This window comes from Dendropsophus ebraccatus, chromosome 9 (genome assembly GCF_027789765.1).
Source record: "Dendropsophus ebraccatus isolate aDenEbr1 chromosome 9, aDenEbr1.pat, whole genome shotgun sequence".
Lineage (NCBI taxonomy): Eukaryota > Metazoa > Chordata > Amphibia > Anura > Hylidae > Dendropsophus > Dendropsophus ebraccatus.
Window position 1 is genome coordinate 18513415 of NC_091462.1, and position 27335 is coordinate 18540749.

Below are 27335 nucleotides of genomic sequence, written 5' to 3' on the forward strand. Positions count from 1 at the left end.
CGAAGTCTTCTTATAGGTGCCGATCTTCTCCCCGTCTCAAGTGCTCCTAACAAGTGAATTAGCACATTTGTTTTGCATTAAAGGAGAAGTCCGGCGAAAATTTTTATTAAAGTATTGTATTGCCCCCCAAAAGTTATACAAATCACCAATATACACTTAATACGGGAAATGCTTATAAAGTGTTTTTTTCCCTGCACTTACTACTGCATCAAGGCTTCACTTCCTGGATAACATGGTGATGTCACTTTCTGGATAACATGGTGATGTCACTTCCTAGATAACATGGTGATGTAACCACCCGACTCGCAGAGCCATGTTATCCAGGAAGTGACATCACCATTTTATCCTGGAAGTGACATCTCCATTTTATCCAGGAAGTGACATCTCCATTTTATCCAGGAAGTGACATCACCATGTTATCCAGGAAGTGACATCACCATGTTATCCAGGAAGTGACATCACCATATTATCCAGGAAGTGAAGCCTTGATGCAGCAGTAAGTGCAGGGAAAAAAAGCACTTTATAAGCATTTCTTGTAATAAGTGTATATTGGAGATTTGTATAACTTTTTGGGGGCAATACAATACTTTAATAAAAATTTTCGCGGGACTTCTCCTTTAACTATGCGGAAAACGGCGGCACATGAGACGGTAAGAAGACAGGTGCCAGTAAGAAGACTTCGCCAGCTACCGGGAACTATCAGCAGTTTCTACTCCTGAACATGCTAATAGTTCCCCTTCAAAACTGGTGCCTTGTTATCCAGTTCCTATATACTTTATGTTTCTCTTACTTTTCTTTTTTACAGTTCCAGATACAAAATACTAGAAATGGGGAGATCCTGGCATAATAGAGATGTTAAAGGAGTATTCCAGAGTTTTTTTTTTACCTATGTAATTGTGCTCAGGGTAAAAAAAAATACATCTTATACTTATCTTCTCTGATCCCCGCTGCCTCTGTGGTCACTGTGTTTGTTCTTGCTGCTAAGAACTTCCTTGTGTTGGTATTGGTCCAAGGACCTGTCAACGCAGAGGTGGAACATTGCTGCAGTCACTGATTGGCTGAGCGGGCAGGTCATCATGCAGACATAAACACAAGGAAGTGACAGCACAAACCTCCTCAGTGACAGCAGTGTTGGCAGGATATTTTGAAGGGGTATTCCGGAGAATTTTATTGGTATGCAATTGTATGCACAGTAAAATAGCGAAAAATTCCTAAACCAACACCAGGTATAGGACATTTTTGTTATTTTACTGTGCCCTGATCACAGTTGCATACCAATACAATTCTCTGGAATACCCCTTTAAAATGTTTCCAAAATCAACACAATATCCTAATTGGGCGTCTCTCGTCACTCTTCTGTTGTAAGGTTCTGTGCCAAATAAGTGCTGGTTTATCAAATTCCCAATTGAAGAGGCTTTTTCACCAAGCATAGACGATAGCTGATAAACGTCTGATCGCTATTGGCTTCGACACTAGAATGGGGGGGGGGCTCTGATTCCTCTTTCCACACAACTGGTTTTGAATGAATGATGACAAAATCAGCACAGTCCCTTAAAGAAGTATTCCCATGTCTAAAAGTTATCCCCTACCCTTAAGATACATAACCAGTGGTCAATCCCCCACCGATCCGCTTGCTATTCCATATCTTGTGGATTGGAGATAACGTTTGGAGACGGAAATACCCCTTTAAATGTTTCTCCCCATTTGCTAAATGAAAACCCACTTAAAATGGAGATGCCATCTGAAAAGATAACCATGGCTGTATCCATGTATTCCAGGGCTCCGTAGGGTTACATCCAGCCTCTGCAGCTACGGGGATTACCCAGTGTTTGAGTTTTGAGAACATTACAGTTCGGCCTCATAGCTCAATACTGCTAAAGTCATCAATACATTTATCCCAGGAAAACCCTTTAGGCTATATTCCCACTACGTATAAACAACGGCCATTATTTGCCACTCAAAACAACTGCGGTTGTTTTAAATACAAAATTGCTTTGAAGTCTATGGACAACAGCCGGAAATAAATGAATTGACCATTATATTTATGGCCGTAGCCAAACAACGGTAAATACATTGCATGAAACGGCCATTGTTTGCTTTGACTTCAGTGCAAATCATTGCATTATGAATACAATGGCTGTTCTTTTCATAAAAAAGTATGGTGCGTGAACATAGCCGTAATCTGATTTTCTAGGTCCATACTCCTAGGTAGCCAAAAATAGTACAATTTTTTATTTTTATTTTTTTTTAAACTTTTGGCTAGTGGAAATTCTGAAATAACGGACAGACTCGTATGAATATAGCACCCTGTCCCTCACCTTTTCCTGCCCCACAGGGTGATGATTGACAGGCTGCTGTATAGGCACATCAGTCAGCCGATCATGCAGCATTTGATTACCGGTGACTGAAGAAGTTGGCTGCAGCCCTAGAGGATCTAGGAAAACATGAATACAGCCTGTGGCTGACTCCGCAGGGCTGCATCTAACTTCTTCAGCCACCGGTATTCAAATGGCGAACGATCTGACTCGAATGGCGCTCATCTGTATTCCCCACCTTATTTTCTACACATGACTCTAACCCCTGTAATTCTAATAAGCAGAAGTTGCAATGGTAACAAGTTAATAATGGCCGTCTATAGGCTGAACCAACAATATGGCCTGCTCCACAGATACGTTTGTTTTTTGACAGAATGTATTTCCATGATATCTAAACTAGAGATGAGCGAACCGGGTTCGGGTTCGAGTCGATCCGAACCCGAACGTTCGGCATTTGATTAGCGGGGGCTGCTAAACTTGGATAAAGCTCTAAGGTTATCTGGAAAACATGGATACAGCCAATGACTATATCCATGATTTCCACATAGCCTTAAGGCTTTATCCAACTTCAGCAGCCCCCGCTAATCAAATGCCGAAAGTTCGGGTTCGGGTGGACTCGAGCATGCTCCAGGTTCACTCATCTCTAATCTAAACCTTATAAAAATATATGAGGACTTCTATCCAAGAGACCCTGGCTCAGATGCTCACACCTGGGCCTTGGGGGGGCTTATCGCTAGACCTCTAAACCAAAAAAAAAGTTGTCCTAGCCCCAGAGAATAGCATAGTGTTGAGTGATGCTTGAGGTTTTTAATTATTTTTTATTTTTCTCTTGGTCAGTGTACAAAAAATATGGGACATCAAACCAGAAAAAGTACAAAAACAAAAGAATAAAAAAATGTACATTAGAAAAATAAATTACAATTGCATTTACAGAGACAATCTCAGTGTATTTTTTGTTCTTATTTTCTTCTTTTTTTCGCCTCTGTGCCCATTATACATTTACAGTGGTCTAGCTGGGATACAACCAGACACGAATCTGGTTAAAGCAAAAAAAAAAAAAAAAAAAACTACAAAAAATCACATGCTATATACAAAGCCACAATTCAGACATTTGACTTATTTGAAATGTTATTTGTTGTATTTGAAAAGCCATAGAGACGTTGTCATTGCAGTCCTGGGGTACTGTCAAAAAGAGCAAGTAAACCCAATATAGGAATTTAATATACACACATACTGTATATGGATAGATAAAAATAGTAGAAGTGGCAGTCGTCCTAGCTATATATTCTGTCTATACGTCATTGACTATTGTGCGTTCAGGTATCTGAGACCAGTGGAATTACTAGGTTATTATTTTTTTATATTTATATATAAATTAAATGTAAAAACAAAAATTTAACATAATTAATTTTTTTGATAGTTTAATATTTTATTAGTGTAAACCTTATAGGGTTTTCACCGTAACAAACATTTAAAGTGTACCTGTCATGGCAGCTTGTTGCCGGAACAACAACGATTTCCTCTGTTAGGGTGCATGCACACTATGGAATCCGCACATAAAGGCCGCTTCAGATTCCGTCGCTGGCCCCTGCTCGCAGCAGCACGCATCTCCGCCCGTGCCATAAACACCATTCTATGGCCAGGCGGATTCCGCCATCCGCCGAAATAATTGACATGTCAATTCTTTCGATGGACGGCGGAAACCGTCTGTGCCTAGAATAGAGTCTATGGCACAGGCGGAGGGCCAGCCACGGAATCCAAAGTGGCCTTTACGCACGTATTCTGTAGTGTGCACGCACCCTTAGGGTGGGTTAACATTGAGGAATCGGCACAGAGAAGTTCCGGCGAACTCCGACGCCTATACCCACTCGCGGCAGCGCGCATCTCTGCCCGTGCCATAGACACCTTTCTATGGCGGGGCCAATTCCGCCATCCACCGAAAGAACTGACACATCGATTCTTTTGGCGGAAGGCGGAATCGGCCCAGCCATAGATAAGACCATAATGCATGCCTCCCCCAATTGATCCAATGGGGGCCAAACACATGACGATCTTATGGCGTATTTGTAACTTCCGGATTTACAGAGGAAATCTCCGCTGATCCAGCAGCAGGCCATAATGACGGATACACTTAAAGCACTTGGATATACAAGATCTGCCTAACATGACTACTGGGGTCCCCACTGATCCCAATTGGGAAGCCTGGTGCCCATTACCAGTGGCCATACTTGCGTTAAATGGAAATAGTTGAGTGCATCCCCAATCTCAGGATCATTGGGATCCTATGAATAGCCCCCTTACTGATCAAACAATTATGGCAGATCCAATAAAATTTGCTCCCGGAATGTTTTTATCAATAGTAATTGCCTTATAAATCAACGTCAGCAAATAACATAACAAATATTCTACGCTCTATTAGGAATGGGCTCTATTTTCGACTCTTTATATATTTGAGAATTGTCTATTATTTTTTTTTTTTTTTACTTTCCTGTTATTTATATTAAAACTTCACCTTTTCCTTAAACATCGGCAAACACAGATGACGTAAATCACAAATCCACAGGAGCATAAATACCGTTCTCGGGGGAAACCACACTTATGTACTAGGGTTAACATGTGCAAATATTCTACCGATAATTCATCAATATAACTCGTGTTTGCAAATAGAATATAAATATATAAAATTACTTTATCAATAAGCACTACAAAACCCACCAAAGTTTTTTTTTTTAAGTAGTCAGTCACACTTTGCATAGTTTGGCTACATTTTTATTTGAGCATGGTCATTTTCAAGAGAAATTACAAATTGAAAATTCAATAATACTTTTACAAAGACAAGTCAGGAAAGATTTTTTTGTCATGGTATTATACATTGTATTTAACAGTCCCTCTTTTTATTATTTTTTTTAGCTAAAAAACAAGATGAAGAAAGTGGAATTTTTTCAGTTGAAAATACAGTGTTTTCACAAGATCGTATCAAAAGTTCCCAAATTTTGGAATTTCCAGTAATTGGAAAGAAAAATAATAATAATAATAATAAAACAAAAAAAATAATAAAATAATAAAATTGAAAAAAAAAAATCGCATTTCACAATTAATGTTTCAAAACACATAAATGCTCTTCTCTTTACGTAAAATTTGCCCAAGTGATCAACATCATGTTCCTTTTTTACTAAAATATATCTATATTGAAGAACTATTATACTGTACACTACAGTATGAAATAAATAAAATTAGGAAATATAAAATGAGCCACATAAATAAAATGTTATTTGACCTAAAAATTAAATGAATGCAAAATAATAAAAATAATAATAAAAAAAAAAATCTTGCAAAAAAAAAAAAAAGTTTGGTGTAATACTGACAAATTAATGGACAAAAAAAATTACAGAAAAAATTGCACAAACATATGTAAACTAAGGAACTGCCGCCTATTCTAATACTGACATTGGTGCTTCAAAGAACAGGGTAAGCTTAACACTGAAGCTGGTGCGTTGGGTAACACATGTTACCTTCTTAACACTGTACAAGGATGGCACTTGCAGAAACACACAGATTAAAAGGTTTGCATATAAGGCTTTTTTTTTTTCTTTTAAAAACACCTTACAAAGGCTTTCTATGTAATCACCTTTCTTTTTACCACCATATCCGGGTCACTCTTAAGACTTCAGAATCTCCATTTTTGTTTTACACATGCATTACTTCATGTTCCTTCACATTAAAATAAAAATAAAATTAAAAATTAAAAAAAAAAAAAAAAAACTAAAATAGGCCTAAAATTGTGTGGTTATCTATCATGAAACTGAGCATAGCAAAGTAAAGTTATGAAGGAATTTTAATAAAAGTTGTATTGCAGTGCGAGCACCTTTAAATTAAAGTGAAGTGATAATACTGATGTACAGCAGTGCGGGCACTATTTTTTTTTTTAATTTTAAATGTATTAATATAAATTAGAAATATCTTTTTTATTTTTTTTTAAGTCTGTAGTGATATATAAGTAGAGTGCAATTCGTACAATTAACTATTTTGTGCTTAAAGAATAAATGCTATTAAACACAGGGTTTAGTCTCTGAAACCACACAGTTTCTAGGCCTTTTTATACTGTACAAAAAGTTTGCATAATGCAGTTCTCAACAAAGACCACCTCAAACTTCATTTAACTTTTTTTTGTTTTTAGTTTTTGGCAGAACTGCCCACCCCCCCATCAGTTCATTTATACAGGCTTCGTGGAAGCTTCAGGCACGTGCATGAACAGCTTAAACACAGCAGAGTTTTCAAGCAGGTAACAAGACTACTGGAGAAAATCGGAAGCTTAAAATGCAGTAGTTTATTACATGCCATCCTCCATGTTTTCTTCTTCATGGTCTGACTTTATTTCCATTTTACCATCCTCTGAACTATCGTCCATCGAATGTTCACCGTTCTCTTCCTCGTCTCGGATCGTGTCCGGATCCGTGTCCATGCTCTTATTCTCGCTCTCTTCCTCTTCCTCTTCGAACTCTTCGTCTCCATCTGGCCTTCCAAGCTTATCGTAAACGTCCTCCACCTCCTTATCGTGCTCTCTTTCGATTTCTCCGTCTCTTAGCATACTTTCTCTTTCCTCTGAGTCAGAGTAGCCCTGAGGTGTTATACTCTGTAAGTAAGCTCGATTCATCAGCAGCTCGGTTGGTTCTAAGTGACCCTTCTCTCTGGCTTCCCTCTCTGCGGCCTCCCGTTCTTCGGCCTCTCTTTTACAGTAGGAATACCTGTGGTTCATGTGCTGTGAGTAGGACCCAGAATGTGAGAAACGCTTCCCGCACTTGTCACATTGGTATGGCTTCTCACCGGAGTGCAGACGTGAATGTTCTATTAGATGGTGTTTATGTTTGAATGCTTTTTTACAGATTTGACACTGGTGTGGCCTTTTTCCTGAAAAACAAAAACAAATTATTTCAATTAAAAATTTGTCCGTAAAAAAAAAAAAAAAAAAAAAGCAGATACAAAACAGTTATTTTTGTCAATTGCCCCATTGGATAAAATGTGCTGCATCATGGACAGTAAACCCTCCTAGAGATCAGCATTTTCAGGAGCAGTATGTACATTCTTCAGCCCAAGATTGGAACTTGAGAGTAATGCCAAGCCCAAACACATCTGGCTGATTCCAGGCTCCAAATAGCCTCGGAATGCCTTTCACACCTACCATAGCGGCCATGCTTGACGTTTCATTCAAAAATAGACTTGACACTAAATGCTTGACAGCCTAATGCCAGGGCACAAGACCGAGACACATGATGCAACGCAGAGACACACAGACATTAGCAGACACTACAACTGCATTGCTCCGTAGGATGCAGGATAGTAGTGCTGAATGAAGAGGATCTCATCTATGCTTGCCCTCCCGATGCAACAAGGACTGAGACGCTGACTAGTGTTATGTTTGCTATTTGACATTGTAGACATGTGTATCCAGAATTAGAATCTGCCCTGCTAATCTGTAGCTAACACCCTGATAATTGTCTGTGGTGTGGCTTAAGCCTAATTGTAAGGATATTTATACCATTAGGGGTATCAGTAACCATGTCTGTCTTATAGTACAAACTACGTAGAGTTGATCTTATATACCGTTATTTTGGTTTTTTTTTATTTGCTTCAGTATTAGTATATGTCTGGTGTGGTCATTGGATTGTAGTTTAGAATGCAGTCTCGCTAAAAGTGGCCATATACGTTCAATAATTAATAATCACGTTCTTTGTTGACTCCTGACCTCCTTCTGTTCGTAAACATTGGGCATGGCCAACAGTTAATGTGTCTTCTATGGAAAGTAAAGGCTTAAGCCCCAGCCAAACAACTCTGGCAGTGGCTTATCTCTTCCAGAATGATAGGGTTGGGCAGTTGAAATCCAACATGCCCAGTCTTTTCTTCCTTGACATCATCTGTTGGGAGAATTAGGAGGTCGCCATACACTTTAGACAGCTGGCTGAACCCGCTAAAGGTGGCAGGTTTTGCTGGCTTCCGTGTAAAGTGTATGATCACCTTAGGAAAGCAGTGTCAGCTCCTTTAAGCTTTCCCTGGGTGATGACATGGACCGCTACTGACTATAATGGCTGCTATAGCAGCTTCCTGGAGCTGACAGGAGACAATAGCACGGTGTTTGTTCATCTGGGCTGTATGGGCTGTATGGAATGAAGGAGTGCCACAATCCTGAAAGATCTCTGCTTTGGAAATCATGAATTAGTCAACTACAATATTTTACATGACTGTCGTTATAACAGTGCACTCTTCGAAGGGACCTTGTGCACTGAACATGGAGTCTGATCTGTAGACATCAGGTTATAGAGCAGGAGGAGCTGAGTGGAATAATATATAGATTTGTGGGTAAAGAATCAGTATAACTTATAATTTATTTATTTAAACTTTTGCTCACTTTGAGTTTAGGAGTCTGATGGGCGGTCCTACTCAGTGACTGGCAGCTTTCTTGTAAGTTGTGCTTATTTTTTTCACACAAAACTATATACCAATCTGCTCATCTCCTCCTGCTCTTTAACATGCTGCCTGTAGGTTGGGTTGCATGTTGGATGTGTCAGAATCCCTTAAAGGATATGTTCACATTACGAAAGCGACCGGCCGTTCCGTGACCCCGGCTGGGTCACGGAACGGCCGGTCTCTGCCCAAATCATCCCGGCCGGATGACCTTTATGGCCGCAGGATTCTCATGTGGGTGCATCAGCGCGCGTCCGCATCAGAACTTCCCATAGCACACAATGAGGCGAGCGGCCGGAGCGGCTCGCCTCATTGTGTGAACTGACAAGGTTTCCTACGGCCGCAATTCATTGAATTGCGGCCGCAGAAATCTGACATGTCAGTTATATGCGGCGCCAAACAGGATCCCTGCCGGAGCGTATTTGATGTGTATACGCTCCGACCGGGATCCCATAGATAGGCAATAGGCAGTGTTCACAGGCGTACAAAGTATGGCCGTTGTTGCCAAAGGCAACAACGGCCGTACTTTTACGCAGTGTGAACATAGCCTAACACTGAATGCAATAAAATAATATGTTCTGTTTTATATTTTATTCCATTTTATTAAACTGGAAAAACTAAAGCGGGTAAAATTCTACTATCGATCAACCACCAGCAGATCTACTTATGACAAGGATGGAAGGATGGAGTAATAACACCCTTGTATGTTGTTAAATAACAGAAGAAAGCCATTATACTACATGAAATGAAGTAATTTTTGTTTGCCGTCAAGAGCCGAGTTAACATTACTGAACCCTCCGAGAAAGGAGAAAGATTCTTTTTCTCGAGACTGAATATCACTGCAAGTGATCTCTGTTTGCATTCCTTAATGAAGGTTTTTAAAGCGTTCCTCAAATAAAAGAAAGTGCACTCGTGTGAAAGGATGTTTCATTACTTTTTAATAGTGAGCATTAAAGTGCTAAAGCCATAACTGGTTTTCTATTGAACAATTGTAATGAGACAAGCAAATCATGGCTTTAAATTGCTTGAATTTTTATGAATCGACCTCAAAGTGAGCAAAAAGAATGTACGACGGCAGCCAGGGCTGGTGTGTAACTAGAGGCTATGTACACCTGCTGTGTCAGCACCAGAACGAGAATGACAGAGGAGAGGAATGCAAACATCAGGGGTAGGCTGGCAGGGAATGGCAGGAGGGTGGCGGTGTTGGTGGTGGCGGGGGGCCCTTGTCATATTAATGATCTGGGAGGATCACATACCAGCAGCAAAGTGCCGAAGCTCGAAATGTGCAGCTGCTTCGGAACCTCTTAACGGACACACAGCATCAAACATATAACAGTTACAGTCTGCTTCTCTATTGCACAAGTTCTGTATTGCACGCTTAAGAGGTTCTGAAGCATCTGAAATGATTTACTTTATAGTAATTGGGACATAAGCTAGCAATTGACATTAGATCCCTGACTTCTCCACTGACATACATGATCGACTTGGCCAAGCATGTATCTTATTTCCATAAGGGAAGGATAAGAAGCTGCCCGATCACTCTGTCGGGTTCTTGTCTTCTCCGATTGTGTAATCGGGGGAAATATCTCGCAATCATTGTAGAAAATGAAGTATCAGTAGATCCTGGGCTAAATGTCTACGGTTTTGTCTGTTTTCTTTCTATTGAGTTAAATATAAGAGATTTGAGTTGCACTGTACCACAGCCTCATAGTTCTTTGGACCCTGTAAGGTGTATGGGGGCCTCCCGACTTTTCACCGATAGAAAATGTCAGTGAAGAGAACAGTCGGCCGAGATGGATTTTTAAGATCCAACCTTAATGTCTACAGTCTGTCTAGAAGTAGCTTACCACTCCTAATAGTAACATAGTAAATAAGGTTGAAAGAAGACAAGAGTCCATCAGGTTCAACCTAGGGAAACCCTACTGTGTTAATCCAGGGGAAGGCAAAAACCCCTATGAGGCAGATGACAATTGCCCCATCACAGGGAGAAATTCCTTCCCGACTCCAATGGCGACCAGAATAATCCCTGGATCAACGTATCACCGGAAATCTAATGCCCATAATTTGTAGGGAACATAAATGTTTGACTGTAAAGAACATTAATATAATATAAGTATGGGGAAGTCGGTAGAGATAACCAAACAATTGCATGGGCACCTTTAATAATTTTTATGCCTCTACCCTATCCAAAGATTCTAGTCAAGGGAAGCATTTGAGAACCATAGAGATAGCTGTACACAATGTGGTCAATCAATCGGACATCAAATTGATCCGACTGTGAACAGTCCCAGACTGAATTGACAGATCGGGGGCATAGTGAAAAAAATAGTATTGATTGCTGCTCCCACCACGTACACAGCTGATCATGGTTCAAAAAAATCCCATGTGACTGATCACCATTTCAGCTGATGTGTTTGGACGGCTAAGGTCCTAAGAAAAAAATGCAAAAATGACACATTTGGGAACTATGTAGTAGACTGTTCCTGCATGTATACAGTGGATATGTAAGTGTGTATATATGCCTAGTATCATCTGAGGATGAGGGTGCAGGTGAGAAATGCATTTACCTGTATGTTCATATTTGTGTCTCAAGAGGGAGCTACTTTTCTGGAATGTCTTATCACATAAATCACACGCGTACATGCCACTCTCTGTCTTTTTAATCTTCTTTCGACTCAGGCAGGAGTCTGAATCCGTCATATCATCTAGACCTGACATGTAATCCGGGGTTCCATCAAGCATTTCACCCTGTAATATAACAAATTAACGTTAGTGCTTTATTAAACGTCGATGCGGTTCTAAAACTAATGAAAATCGCTGCGCCGTCATTAAAAATATTGTTTTATTCAAATTTGAGCATATTAATTTTTATCAGACAATAAACACTGCGAGAAGAAGTGAATTTGTTTTCATTTTTCTCCTTTCTAAAGAAAAAAAAAATGGTCTAATTGAATTTTATGATCAGATGCAAAATGTTATTACACAATCCATTTAAGTTTATGTCTGCTGACAAGATGCCCTAAGCGTAATATTTAATTTTGTAATTTAAAATGGAGAATATTTTTTTTATCAATGTTCGACGTCCACATGCCTTCAGCAGTCGACGATGATGAAAGTGGGTTGGTAAATCATTCTGTGTATTTAGATTTATTTTCGACGTGACTACAGAGAGCGCTGGCGTACGCTCCCATCGTACATATGGCTTCTGCTATTTGACGTCTAATTAATTAATAGAAACCAGATTAGGTTGGCTTGGTGGGGTTGATACACTTTAATTTAAGTTCTAGATAAGGCTGTAAAACTTGAAGGCTTAGTCTTTGTCTCCTTCGGATGGAGCAGTAAGTCGTACTATGCACTATAGTTTTTGTACAATGTAAAAACTTTTGGGGAACATTAGAAAAACTCCATAACACAATGATGACATTGCAAGGATTGAGCGCGGTCTCGGTAGACAATATTGTTCATGCTTTTGAATCTTCTAAATATCTATCTATATCTAAAAACTATTTGCAAGGATACAATTAATCAATTCACAACTAGTCAGTAACGTGACTACTGATTTCGATGGAACCTGATAACCATCTACTGTATATGGTGACCTCCTTTCCATCGAGAGAGGCAGATGTCAAAGAAAAGAAGGATGTTGAATGTTATTTGCTCCATACTTTTAAAGTCAGGGAAATAAGCCACTGCCAGAGGACTATTACAGCGGCTTATTCCTCCACCCTGTACTGTAATGGAGCCAAGCATTCATATTTATTGGGGGGGATCGGGGAGAAAACCAATGACTAACAGCTATCTTACTTGTATGGCTACTACAGTGAATGACTAGGCCAGTTTTAAACACTTTTAAAGTGAGATTTAGCAGACAGTAGAGGTCTAGTTTCCATATTTTTGCTATGATTTAAAAAATTTTTGAAAAGTAATTTTTTAAATTGTGTTCAACTTAGTAATTTTTTTTTTTTTTTAAGATAAGCTGTCAAAGAAAAGTTAGGGATAGGATAGAGTATCCTGCTATCCCTCTGTCCTGAGCATTGTGGGGCTTTCGAACAGTTGAGGAAGGGATGGCGTATCTTAGCACTATGCCATCACTTCCGAAATACCCAATTCTTAAAACTGGGCTTAGACTATGGAAGTAAGATGGGAGCACGTAGGAGGTGATTTTGAGAATCTAGCTCTTTTACAATTCTCCACCTTCAGCAAGTGTAGATGACAATTACATTTATCCAACTAAAGTTGATTGGTAGGGATTTCTTTCTGATCCTTTCTTGCCTGCAGTCATCTTATACTTCCAGTATTAGCAATGAGCAGTCGGAATCTAATTTTCGGCTTCTTTGACAAGATCTCTCTATGTAAACCAGAGAACATCTCTATACCGAGGTCTATAGGCTGCATTAAAACACAGAAATGGTTCCAATGCAGAACTCATTTTATTGTAAAGTTGACTATAGATGTGAGATGAAGAGTGGCAGAAAATGTATAAAGAAAATCGACAGCTTTGCCGGCAAGCTTTGCACCATGAAAATATTCCGGATCATTGGATATGTCAACATAACATGACAATAGCAACTATGCACTCTATGAAAACCATTCAAAACATTGTCTTCTAAAATGGGCAATAACTACAAAAATATGTATAAAAATTACCTGAAATCCCTGTTTTCGCTGATATTTCCGCCGCTGCTGCATATCGGCAAATGTAGCTGCTCCAGTTGGGTACGTGTAGGCCATGTGTGGAAGGAAGCTCATTTGATCAAGCCCCGGGTAGGGCCGTAACCCAGGGATACTCGCCTGCACTGGAGGCATGAAAGTGGCTGGTGGGAAGGCGCTCTGAGGTGGAAGCGCCGTATACAAAGGTTTTCCACTAAATGGATTCAGACCAAATAGTGCGCTAGTGCTTTTGTCCAGATTAGAATTACAAAATTCTTTCTTAATGTACGTTAAGTTCAGTGGCTCATCTACCATGTCGGAAGATATAGGAACACTGTTATGTTCAATAGTGATGTTATTGGGTTTGGTTTTGTTCTTTGTGGCTATAACACTTTTAATTTCCTTCATTTGTCTTGGTACAGATAAGTCCAAAGGCTCAGCTTGAAGCTCCTCTGAGGAAAAACTGTTTGGAGTGTAAGAACTACTATGGGAGTTTTTAGAAGATGTGGAAGAAAGATTTAAAGGAGATGGAGTATTGCTCCTAGAGTGGTCCAATTTATCAACAACTGGCTTCAGACCAGCAAAATGACTAGGTTTTGTTAGCCTGAGAGGCATATCACAATTAGATACCCGGTTATGAAGTTCTGCTATAGACGGTGAAGTGATAGAATCCACAGGTTTTACTGGTGATCTGGCTGACATAGAGTCTTTAGTGGGAGTGGTGTTTACTGGAGCCACTTCCGCACTGGTCCTTTCCAAAGACGGTGACCTGGAAGTTGCATATTGGTAGACTTTTCTTTGTTCAAACCAGTCCTTCACAAATTCCTGAGGAAGGCCAACTGCTATGGAAATTTTCAGTAGTTCATCAGAGTTAGGTTCCATATTCATAGCGTAATAAGCTTTAAGTACAGACATGTGGTCCTTGTATGGGTTAATCGGGATGTTCATTCCTTTCTCGGAAAGTACCGACGACAGCAGGAGTGCTTGTTTCTCAGCAAACATTCCCTGTTTATTGAGAATCAGGTTTTCACTGGGTTGGAGGACTGCTTTTATTTCTTCGTTCATCTTACACAAATAACGTTCGTGTTGATGTAAAGGAATGGGGCCGTTAAAACTTTCTTTACAAAACTGGCAAGAAAATGGAGTGGATATATTATGGCTCTCTAACATCTTTTCTTCACTTACAAGGTCTATCAATGTACGTAACTTTTCCTTCTTAATACTATTAAATGGCCTTCTCGAATCCACGGTCAAGCTCTGTAAACAAGCTTTGGCTTCATTCACCTTCTCCAATGTATAGTCTATAATACTTTTAGTGGCACCATTATGACTTACTACGGGAAGACCAACTTGTGGAATACCAGGGGACGTCATGCCTTGGTCCTCTCCTTGAGGTCCCGTTTCCTTCATGTGATATCCCTTCAACTTTGCAACCTCATCGGCCTTGCATTCCATCTTCTGTCTCGAAACGGTGTTGTCCACAATTTCTAAGACCTTCTGCACCTCGCTTAAGTTACTGCTTAAGGTTGGATACCCAAGTAGTGATGCCTCCATCCCTATACCTAAGTGCTGCATTGGACTTTGAGCTGAGGAGTGAATTCCCAGGGGGCTGGTCGCTCCAAGACCACCGTTCATAAAAGGATTGGGACCATTGAACCCATGAGTGGCTGCCATAAGAAGTTTATAATCATTATAATCTAGTGTTTCGGTTTTGATCTTCAACAAGCCTGAAGACTCATTCATACCGAGTGGTTTCCCATTCTCCAGTTTGTGCCGAAGCTGCGTTATGGCTGAGTTGGTGGGAGATGAAGACACGGAGTTAGGAGATGAACCCGCCTTCATGTTGTTTCTCATCCTCCCGTTCACAGAGATTAGGCCAATGCATTTCTTACTGCTAATGTGTGAACTGTAGGAACCTGAATGGGAGAAGCGTTTCTTGCAATTTGGGCATTCGTATGGTTTCTCCCCTGTGATACAAAAAAAAGGATAATAAATATATTGTATATTTTTGAACATTAGAAAAAAATAGAATTTGTAAATATTAACATTGGATTATTATCGGCTAACTGTTGTGTGGTTACTTTTAAGGGGTGAAGAAGTTACTAAAGCAAATCAGGCTACTTATAGCTATCAATAGTAAAAAAAACACAAAAAGTTAATGAGCAAATTAGTCACATTGTCTGTGTATAAACCACTTACCACTATGTATTCGCAGGTGTTCCTTTAAGTGATGCTTGTACTTGAATGCCTTGCCACATTCTGTGCACTTGAACTTGCGATTGCTAGCTCCCTGGGTCAACATTTGGTGCTGTGTACAAAAAAAACACACGTTAATTTAATGAAAAGTAGAACATTTATAAAAAAAATAATAATACATATCTAGTAAAATTCGGCCACTGACAAGTTTCGTTTTATTATATAATTACATAAAATAAAAAAAAATTACATTTTCAAAAATAACAACTCCGATTCGCCATCTTTTTAATGAGCATTTCCAGATTTATTCTTTTTTTTTAAGCTTTTACTTTTATAAATTGTAACCGGAGAAGCATTATGCAGCCCTCGCGAAGAACAGATTGTGCCAAAAGAGGAAATCAGGTGTACGTTGAAAGCATTACAGAAATATATGAGTTGTGACAGAGGATGTTGAAATAACACAGTGTCGATGCTCAAGGTATGTCAGCTAGCTTCAAGCAGTACGGGCACAAAAGCTTCACACAAAAAAGCTCAGAAGCAGTATGACAACTGCTGGGGTGTACTGAGTCTTCCCACATTCCTAGTGAGACAGATGGTGTACACAGGACACAGGGAGGTTTGTTCAAACACCAGCAACCTTCAAAGATCAAGCCTGGCCCAACCCGTCGAGCGCCATTGAGGGACCACGGTTCATATGTTGCCGAGTTGCATAAACAAACAGCAACAGCTGCTTGTCCTCCCCCACGGCCCTCAGAGGACCACTATAAACTTTAGTTGTGCCACTGTTAATATGATACAATCATTTTAATTTACTAATTGTAAATGCCACGAGCAAATGAGGGGACTTTTCAACACCAAAGCTTTCTATTCATACCGCGCCAGCACAATCGTCGTGTACACATTTAAGGTTCAACTATGACACACATGTCGGTAAAAATTGATTGTCATGTAAGTAATGCGACGCGTTACAATGCCTGATATGCGCAGAGTTTTACATGCCAATGTGAATATTCACAATTACGCACACATATATTGCAAGAGGGCTTAATTACTAGAGACTAAAATATGGTAAAAAAAAAAACAAACCCTAAATTCATACAGGTATTTTTTATTTTTTACAGGAAAATTTTGACTTAATGAGTGAATATTTTAAGAATAACTGGACCTACTGAGTCTTTGCTTTTCTTTCAAAATTTTCAAAAATGGAGAAAAATTTTCAAGTGAAATTTTGAAGTTTTAAAAGTTTTCTTAGTTGCTATAGTTACTGTTACTATGTAGAACAGAAGAAGTTGAATTGTTCATGAATCTTAGTGGGTCGTTTGTTTACCTGAGTAAAGATTTATATCTTTCAGGGGTTATATTTTTGAATCTTGGCCAATCAGAGCCCCCGTATATACAAATCTAGTAGTTTTAGAAGGAGAAACTAATGAATGGTTGCTCCGTTTTTCTTGTTGTCACACACGGGCGCACATATGTACATTAGAGATTAAAGCTTGGCTCTATTTTCCAGCAATGACAGCACATATTCCACTTACGCCACTGTCATTGACATGCAGTCACTTAATAACACAGATGTCTCAGACCTATGACTCATTACGGAACGAGAAATCCGACGCACATTATTATTTTTCATCATCTCCTTTTCATCTACGGTGGGGGGGGGGCAAGCGCGTTTCAAAGTTTTTGTAACGTTTTGCCGAATGACTAAAGAAAACCTTGGCGACGGTAATTTCTACCGCAAACCCGTTAATTAAAAACACCGACGTTTCATTCACCTTTTGAGCGGCATTAAAAAAACGTTAAACTAAAGTGAAGTTATCGTGCAAGTAAAATTTCTAAATTAGAAATTAACACACTCATTCGATCGTGAACATAAGACTATTAAATTATATTAGGAGACACCATCAAAAAATCATTTAGACCTCAATTAAGGCTATTACCATTAAAAGATCTGCATCTTCAAAATGCCATGAAAAATTAATAATGATTGCCAATCAAAGCAATATAGTTTCTCTAAGGGGTAATTATAAAAAGAATCACTTAAAGCCAAACCCCCACCTGATCTCTCCCCGGCTTGTGCGTCACCATATGCCGCTCGAGTTGGGTGCGGTAGGCAAACGTATAGCTACAGAGAGGACAGGAAAAGTTCTCCTCGTTCTTCTCGTGGCGGTACTTGATGTGCTCCTTTAGTGACGTCAACCGCTTGTAGCCTCGGTCGCAGTAGGGACAGGTCAGCAGCTGGGCAAAGGCATCTGGTGTTCCAGGTGGTAGGTCTACAGTGGAGATAAATGAGAAGGAGACACAGGCCAAAAGGTCAGTAAATCAATGGCAGCTAATGGGCTCTTTGCCTAGGATGGTCTTACGGCAACAGCAGCGTATCGTCATCTCACACCGGCCCGGACGCGCTTCAATCCCCTCTACACACCCAGGAAATACTTGTATGAATCATCTCAAACTGCTATAGAAAATTAATTAAGGGCCTGGCTCCTAACCTTTCTCCAGTCTGAAGAAGGTACAATGGAACCTAGCCTCATTCGGGAGCGACAAATGGAGTGCCCGTGTACAACTTCCTCTTGGCCTTTGGCTACGTAGATCTTTTTCTTTTCTTTTTTTCTTGTCTCCTCACAAATTACAATTAGCCGGATGAATTGTTACATTTCCCGGCGTACGGGCCTCTCGTTCTGTTATTATTTATGTTGGGAATTACCTAGAACACTTGCTTGTTATTAAATTTCAACACTAGTTAGGTTCAATTCATCCCAAGATCCTAAAGCTCAGCAATTCCTGTCCTTCAAGGGTAGAAGAAAAATGTTAGGAACTTGCAAACAGGACAGCATGGGCTTATTGAATGTTCAGCTCAAGAAATTCCAGGCCTGTGCAGCTGTTGCCGAAATTTTAAGGTAAACACCCAGCAGCCCATAGTGCATGTACAATTGCAACAGCTGCAAAGGGTCCTCCTCGAAGTATCTAAAAATGAACCTTACCATTCTCTTCCTGACCATTGGCCTCCGGTGTACCCAAGCGGCAAAGCTCCTCGGGGGCTTCTGGGTAAATAATGGCCGTGTCAGTACGATGCAGATACTCCGCTATGCTAACTCCGTGCCCGTCGCCATCATCCATTTTTCTTTTGGCGAAATAATCCTCAAATTCCGAAGTGCAATTCGTGTTCTTCACTGTTCAAAGAAATCAGGGTAAAAAGTTGTCAAAAAATATAATTTTCCGTCTCTCAGTCTATCAAAAGGTAGAAAATAAGTGACAGTAATGGGCAAATTGTGCATTTGCAGTCCGCATTGACGTGAAAAATCTAAACGGTGATCGGAATCCACTTTATTTTGTGGGATTAAAGAAATGTCATCCATTATTACTCTCAGTGGTGAAAAAACATGCCCCGGGGATGAATGTTACTCGCTAACAGTCAAGTAGGATACACTTACGTAAATAAACACAACTAATGCTTAACAATGATGTCTTCTATAACTGGCATTCGCTGACCCATGGTGAAGTGCCTGAGCTGTTAACTTTGCCTGAAACCTCTGACCCCATTCCGATTCTTAACAGCTTACAAGTGGACTCTTAACGTAACAATATTGAGTAATTGCTGGCTGCACAAACAACCTTATTGGTAGCGAATCCTGCACAGTCTGCTGTTATAAAAATCATATGATGAATCCGAATATGCAACGATCATATATATATTTATTTATTTATTTATTTATTTTTTTAAGAATTTCATAAATTTGGGAATTTTTGAATTTTCCATGAAATTTTTAAATTTTAAATACAATTAGATGAATAAACATAGTGGAGATTTAAAAAAAAAAAGAAAAAAAAAAGCCATCTCGCTCCTATGCCAGTAAGAGTCGCATGCATCATGTACCAGAACACAGGATCATAAAAGATATTGAACAAAGCTATGTTGTATCTGCTGTTGTGTTTAGTCATAGGTCATGTGCACATGTTTAGTACAAAGGTAAAGAAAGCTTCGGAGCGTGCCCATGTGGCAGTCCCTGTACTGTTCGGATCATATGTGTACATTGGAGAGGCTGACCACCAAGGTTGGTGGGAGTCAGACTACTATTGATCTAATATTGGCGACCCATCTTAAGAACGGACAATCAGCGTAGATAATCCCTTTAAGGCGGCGATACACCTAACATAGTTGTCAGTCAAATGAATGTTGTTCAAAACAAATCAATGTGCTATGGGTTCTTACTGGGCTTAGAGGGGGAATAACTATAATGACTATTGGCCCAGGGAGACATGAAGCAGTTGCCTATAGCAACCAATCAACTTTTTTTTTTTTAAACCTCGTAGATAGCGAAATCTGATTGGCTGCTACAGCTCACATCTTCCCTTTCATTTTGGACTTGAGGCCTTCAAGCAACCAATCAGATTACAGCTTTCACTTTGATCGGTTGCCAAGAGCAAGTGATCAACTAGATGTCTGTCTGAATGGGATCCGATCTATACAAATTAACATCACTAAAGGGGCTTTCCACTCATCTTAATACACCTTAAAGTGGTTATCTGGGAGGTTTTTTTTTAAATTATGTGGCTAGAAGGTTTGATACTCACCTACTCTGATCCCCTGCAGTTCCCACTTAATGGTCCCTGGTCCTTAAAGAGGTATTCCGGGCTGGGGTTATTTTCAGTGTACGGCCTGGGAGGGGGTGGATATAGAAGCCGACGGTCACTTACCTCCCTGGTTCCAGTGTCGGGCCCCGAATCGTGTCGCCCCGTTCTCCCGTACGGCTGCCGCTTCTTGGTCTGAGCTGCGGCTTAAGTCGTGACGTCTCAAGGCAGCTCAGCCACTCAGGCCGGACTCAGACTACGACCGCTGAATGGCTGAGCTGCCTTAAGACGTCAAGTCTCAAGCCGCAGCTCAGACCAGGAAGCGGCAGCCGGACGGGAGAATGGGGCGACACGATTCGGGACCCGACACTGGAACCGGGGGGGGGGGGGGGTAAGTGACCGGCGGCCTCTATATGCACCACCTCCCCAGCCGTACACTGAAAATAACCCCCGCCCAGAGTACCCCTTTAACTGCTTGCTAGTTTCAGCTGTCCCCTCAGCCAAAGCTGTTACAGGAACCAGGATGCAGCGGGGACTGAAAGCTATTATAACCAGAGCTGCAGGGGATCAGGGTAGGTGAGTATCACTACGCCCACAGCTAAATATGAATAAAATTCATCATCAGTGTGGGATACCCTGGTCCTTTGGTAAATGTTACATTACTTACCTGTACCGTTGTTCATAGTGGTTGCGTGAGTGACTTCTGGCCCCATACAGTCGTATTCTCCCTTCATTTCATCTGGAAAATAAAAGAAGTCAACCCTTAGAATAGAGATCTGTCACGTGACGGCGTATCCGCAGCATTAATATATATGAGGAATCATTAATAATGGGATATATGTGATGAGAGCGGGATAGCAGCTTTATCTCCCGACTCCCGTTCAGCCTACCAGATGACTCCAGGCCGCGCGTTTTGCATATTTGTGCGGCGCGGACTCCCTTCTGAAATGAGGTTTATGAAGTGTTTAAAAGAAGGTGTTAGGTTAATCTGACCCTCAGTCACATAGACGCTTCCGGCTTGTCACAACTTGTATTTCCAGCGCGCAGAGTCTGACGCCGCTGACACCTTGTAATAATCCCACAGCCGGGGCACATTATTCCACTAATGTGCTAGGGAACTGTGATGGGGATGAAAAATCTTCATACGTGTGATCCGGGAACATACGTGGAGGCATAATGACAAGGAGAAGGCTGATGGATGGAGGGACGTTCAACTATTGTGGCCGTTCTATTGATAACGTGGCAGTATTGGCATCAAATCAGTTAAATTTAGATATAATTTCTCCTAGAACTGTGAGATGTAGCAGAGATGAGTTTGTCGTTAAGCACCACTCACTGGGATAAGCTAATGTAGTGATACCTAATGCAGGGGAAGACTGTTCAGGACATGATGGGAGTTATAGTTTTGCAACACTTTGGGAAAGACTGATGAAATCATGATGGGAGTTGTAGTTCTGCAACAGCTAGACACCCAAAGTTTATGATGCGTTTACACGGAATGACTATCTTTCGAATTTTCACAAGAACGAAAAATCGTTTATTGTGATCTTTCAACATGTTCTCAAATCGTCGTCGCAGATCGCTTATGCTGCGTTTACACGGAGCGATAATTCGCCCAACCGATCGTTTGACGATTTTGAAGCAACGATTTGGTTTTTATAACGATCAGCGTTTAGACGAATAAATCGATAAAAAAATTGTTAGAGAATTCGTAAGAAAAATCGTTTTTAAGATCGCTTAAGCCCATCTCAGTGAAAGACTGTTTATACGAAGCGATCTGCGGATTTTTAGAGAACAATTTGAGACCATGTTGAAAGATCAAAGTGAACGGTTTCTCGCTCGTCGTTTGATCGTTCGCTGTGTTTACAAATGCGATCGTTATTAACAATTAACAATTAACAACAATATAACAATTTTTCAAACGATTTATTCGTCTTAACACTAATCGTTATAAAAAACAAATTGTTGCTTTAAAATCGTTAAACGATCGATTGGGCGAATTATCGCTCCGTGTAAACGGACCATCAGGAAACACAATAATGCCATCCTTGACTTCATTAACAAATTCAGCTCAGCTCCATCTGCTTCTATAGCAGCAGAGAGGAGCTTGTCACTTGGCCCTCATCAAAGTATCAGGATGTGTCATCTGTGGGTTTACATGGGACTGCATTATCCAGTTGATCACACACCGCTAAACTGATTCGATTCCAAGACAGCTCAGATGTAGCAGTGCCAAGGGGCTCAATACAGCAGGGCTGAGTGTGTCATTTGGCCAAACTCATGACGTTATCATCACCAAACCCGTAATCTTGTGACACGTTATCAGCCGCTTTCTATAGGCGTTGTCTGACCTCAGTTATCATGATGCAGAATGGAAACAGTTCAGTGACAAACTCAGCTCTGCTACATTATGCTTATTATGATTATTTTACAGGCCTATCCATAGCTGATATGACGCCATGTTGCCACCTGCCTGTATTAGTGGTGGGGAGCGGCGCCTGAATATAACGGAAAACATCTCCCCCACCTCCGACCTGCTGCTGTCATGTCTGAGCACAATAACAGGCTCCAATGACAACATGGAAACCCAATGAGAAGTTAGAACATACTAACGTTTAAATCACCCCCGATCATTATGCATTATTATTTTACCGCATTAATTTTGCTGCTGGAAATATTTCAATCTCCGGTGTCTGTGGGGAAACAATTGATGACAGAAAGTGACAGAGATTTGAAATTTTACTTCTCTTGAAAAAATCTCGAGCATTCCAGTACTTATTAGCTGCTGTGTGTCCTGCAGGAAGTGATGTATTCTTTCCAGTCTGGAGAGCAGGAGAGGTTTTCTATAGGGATTTGCTACTGATCTGGGCACTTCCTGACATAGACAGAGGTGGCAGCAGAGAGCACTGTGTCAGACTAGAAAGAATACACCACTTCTTGCAGGACATACAGCAGCTGATAAATACTGGAAGAATGTCGTTTTTTTTTAATAGAAGTAAAAAAAATTGGGGAACAACCCCTTTAAGGTAACTTCCTGGTACCTCTACTTACTCCTTTATTAGTGTCAAGGGTTTAGGAAGCTGAGATATGAGTAGCTGTCTGTTGTTATTTTACTTTTATTACTCCCCCTTCTATGTATCTAAATACCCAGGTAGCCCCCACCTGCCGGCTATGCCCGGGTATTGTAGACCTCCCTTATCTGCCAACAGAGATCACTGAAGACTTCATCGTGGTCATGAGCTCCCTCCATGCAACCAGCTCTAGAGCCTGCAATCCCTACCATACAGCACCACCTATCTCAGCATCCTTGGTAAATACAGGAATTGACTTGAAGTTTTAAAGGGGTTGTTCAGCATTAGAAAAAAACGGCCACTTTCTTCCACTCTTGTCTCCAGTTTGGCTGCAGGTTTTGCAACTCAGTTCCATTGAAGTTAATGGAGCTTAATTGCAAACCAAACCTGAACTGGAGACAAGAGCGGTGCTGTCTCTGGGAGAAAGTGACCATGTTTTTCTAACGCTGGATAATCCCTTTAAAGTGTTTGTCAATATATATATATTTTTTTTTTCCAAGCTGCTGCTCCATTTGTATATCAGATATAGCAGAGACGAGTTTGCAATCCGGTTCAATGCAAAGTTTTGCAATGCGGCCGGATGAATTGATATGGCAGTATAACCTAAACAACCAGTTTGGCTCTGCTACATCCTACGTATGTCTCTATAGTTCCAGGAAATTGCCGGGTGATCCACATGTACCTGTCAGTACACACCCAAAGTTGACAGCGTAAGATAAGACGTCTTTCGCTATCCGTATTTCGGGACAGGCAGAGGAGTTAACTGTGGCCGCCGGCTTCTGATATTTATATCAATCTCTGCGAGTAATTAGATCAAGGTATTTCCGAGAAGGTTGTCACTGAGAATAAATATAGCTATTGTGTATCCCGCTCCCCTACTCATCTCATGTGATTCTCCTGTTAAGAGTCACAAGATTCCCATCTGAGGGCATACAGCCTCAGCCACCCAACCAAACCATTTCTAGCTGTTTTTTATTTTTTTTATTTTTTGTGCTTAATACTAGTAATTTTATATATTTTTTTGCATTTCCTTCCTTCTTTTTGTTATTAAGTAAGGAGAAGTTCACTGGTTTGGAATATCTCCAATACATCAACTCATACATGAGACTACTCCCAATCATTCACCGCCATTATGTGTGTTAAAGGGGTCCCCCTCCTCTGACTGTGTCCATACGGATACATCACTGTAGTCCTGACCTTAGGGACTGAATTTTAAGTCATATATTGGGCAGGACTTTACACCTTTGAAGGAGTACGATTTTTTTCTTTCCTTTCAAATCAACTAGTCCCACAAAGTGCAGGAGATTTGTAAATTACTTCTATTAAAAATAAAAAAAAAATCCAAGCCTTTCAGTACTTATCAGCTGCTGTATGTGGTGTTTTGTTTCCAGTCTGACACAGTGCTCTCTGCTGACACCTCTGTCAGGAACTGTGCAGTGAAGCAGCAAATCCCCATAGGAAACTTCTCCAGCTCCGGACAGTTCCTGATATGGACAGAGGTGGCAGCAAAGACTGGAAAGAATAGAGAACTTCCTGCAGGACATACAGCAGCTGATAAGTACTGAAAGACTGGAGATTTTTTTAATAGACGTAAATTACTTTCTGGCACCAGTTCATTTCAAAGATTTTTTTTTTTCTGGAGCACCCCTTTAACCCTTTGCAGTATTGGTAAACAGAAACAAGGTACGTAATGCCTTATGCCTTATGCAATAAAGATGGATGGTCTTGGAGGTAAGAATACGTATATATATATATTTATGTTCGATGTCTAAAAGGGAGGTAAACTGATCTTCCCCGTTGCCTGTCCCCACGCAGTGTGAATTCTGCCGGACGCTCATAGGATTACTATTCACTACATTACTTCATTTCACAGGTGATGAGTTTGTGGCATGCAGGATTCCAGAGCATTCACGTGGGCCGATAGCAGAGGGGCCCCTGTGCAATAAGGAGATACGGGCCCCATGCTCTCTAATAGCTCATCGCCCAGCAGCCCTTATAGCTCTCAGTCCACCGGTAGCTGTCAGCCATTGGCCCTCTCCCTTACAGACGACAGATAGACTAATATGTTAGGCTTAGTTCACACTCCTCGGCAGTCAACTCCTGTTACAGAGCAGTATGCACAACCTTCAGCCCTCCAGCTGTTGCAAAACTACAACTCCCATCATGCACTGACAGTCAGCTATGGTATAGGGCAGGAATGGAGAGCCTTCTGCCTTCCAGCTGTTGCAAAACTACAATTCCCATCATGCCTGGACAGCCAAAGCTAAAGCTTTGGCTGTCCAGGCATGATGGGAATTGTAGTTTTGCAACAGCTGGAGGACCAAAGGTTCCCCCATCCCTGATATAGAGCAATGCTTCCTAACCTATAGCCCTCCGCCTGCTGCAAAACTACAACTTTCATCTGTCAGAGCATGATGGGAATTGTACTTTTGCAACAATTGGACGGCTACAGATTGAAAAACATAACTGCTTTCTTCCAAAAACAGCGACACCCCTGTCCTCAGTACTACAACTCGGCTCTATTCACCTTCACAGAACTCAGCTGCAATACCACATACAACCTGAGGATGAGAGTGGCGCTGTTTTCAGAAGAAAAAAAAAAAGCAGCTATGTTTTTCTAATCCTGGATGGTAAAAAGATAACTATGAACCAAAGTCAACCTTCCGCATCCTACTGGGATTACAAACGAAAAACCTTTCACCCAACTTTCCGCGCTCTAAAGGCTATGTTCACACAACGTCAAAAATAGAGAAAAAGCATCTAATTTTGTGATTTTGATATAAAAAAAAAAAATGTCAGTTTTTGCCACGATTTAACTAATTGCAAGGGCAATGCATTGAAGTCAATGGGAAGACGGACGTCCAATGCGCGCAATGCATTGAATAACGGACGTTTTTACCATAATTTTCGCATAATTTTTGCAAACAGCGGACGTTTTTTATTAGTTGTTCACATGCAGTTTTTATTTTGTCACCGTTCTTACTATTAAATTTAATGGACCCCAAACTAAAATAATGTGCAAACACCAGGGGAGGCCAGACAGCTATATGACGTCCGTTATTTTAGACTCAAAATAACGGACGTCGTTTTAAACGGAGCTGAACAATAACGTTGTGTGAACATAGCCAAACAAAAAAACTTTTCCCGAAACTTTCCTCCCCTCCTGACAGGTGTGCGGGGAACAAGCTGGGAAAAGGGAATGTATTTATTATGAAAACAAGAGTAAAATTGAGCCGTCTCCTGTTGCCCTTGGGGATAAAAGTTTGTGAAAATAAGAACCCCCTCTCCCCCGGCGGAGGAATCCTTGTCTAAGCAGAATACGTCGGAACGCAGGTGATTTATTTAAGGGGTGATGGTGATGATGTCATACTGTATTCCAGCACACTGCGTCCACCCTATTGTGGGACCATGGAATGTCAAGGACAATTGCTAACACAAAACTTTGATTGTGCCTGAACCGGAAAAGCACAGTAAGAAGTCTCCAGGCCTCTTCAGTGCAAACCCTACATCCTGCAGACAAAAAGGAGAAAGTATGGCAGTGTAAGCAAAGGAGAAGGGCTTATCTCAGAGAAAAACTATGCGCAGAGGTGCCACGCGAGACAGACAGGCACCAGGGATAGAACACCGCTGCTGCTGCTGCACAACCCACACTCATGGCCTATAGTCTACGATTTCCAAACAAAACAAAATAAAATCGTATATAAAAAAAAAAAAATTATCAGAAGTTAAAAAAAAAAGTGTTATCTGCCGGTTTAGAATAAACACTGGCCTGATTTCAGCCCAGGGAGAGGGGAGGAACAACATTTTTTTTTTCATTAGACATCAAGGCACCACATCACAGCACTTTTAGTACAATAAAAAAAAAAAATCCTATAAATCATTACCAGTCATTAGGAGCAGACAGGTAAAAGCAAAAAGAGCTCTCCTGCCCTCATAGAATAGTAAAATAAAATTATGGATAGAGACGTACAAGAGCGGCTGTCAGGCGGGCTGGGCCATTTTACGTCCGGCAGGGAGAGTTAACTCTTGATGGCCGAGGTGGGGGCGGGGGGGCGACTCAGGGCAGGGGGTG

At 40.8% G+C, this 27335-nt stretch overlaps 1 protein-coding gene across 4 annotated transcripts in view; it reads right to left on the reverse strand.

The window, feature by feature from the left end:
- Positions 1 to 5068: 5068 nt before the first annotated feature.
- Positions 5069 to 27335, reverse strand: part of ZEB2 (zinc finger E-box binding homeobox 2) — a 117985-nt gene continuing 95718 nt past the window's right edge. For all 4 annotated transcript variants that reach the window (XM_069982665.1, XM_069982663.1, XM_069982666.1 and 1 more), the window contains 7 exons: positions 20860 to 20931; positions 18605 to 18793; positions 17679 to 17893; positions 15624 to 15732; positions 13422 to 15391; positions 11342 to 11522; positions 5069 to 7223 (listed from right to left, as the gene is read on the reverse strand). In XM_069982665.1, coding sequence (XP_069838766.1) covers positions 6646 to 7223; positions 11342 to 11522; positions 13422 to 15391; positions 15624 to 15732; positions 17679 to 17893; positions 18605 to 18793; positions 20860 to 20931 — 3314 coding nt within the window. In that variant the 3' untranslated portion in view covers positions 5069 to 6645. The remainder of the gene's footprint in view (positions 7224 to 11341; positions 11523 to 13421; positions 15392 to 15623; positions 15733 to 17678; positions 17894 to 18604; positions 18794 to 20859; positions 20932 to 27335) is intronic.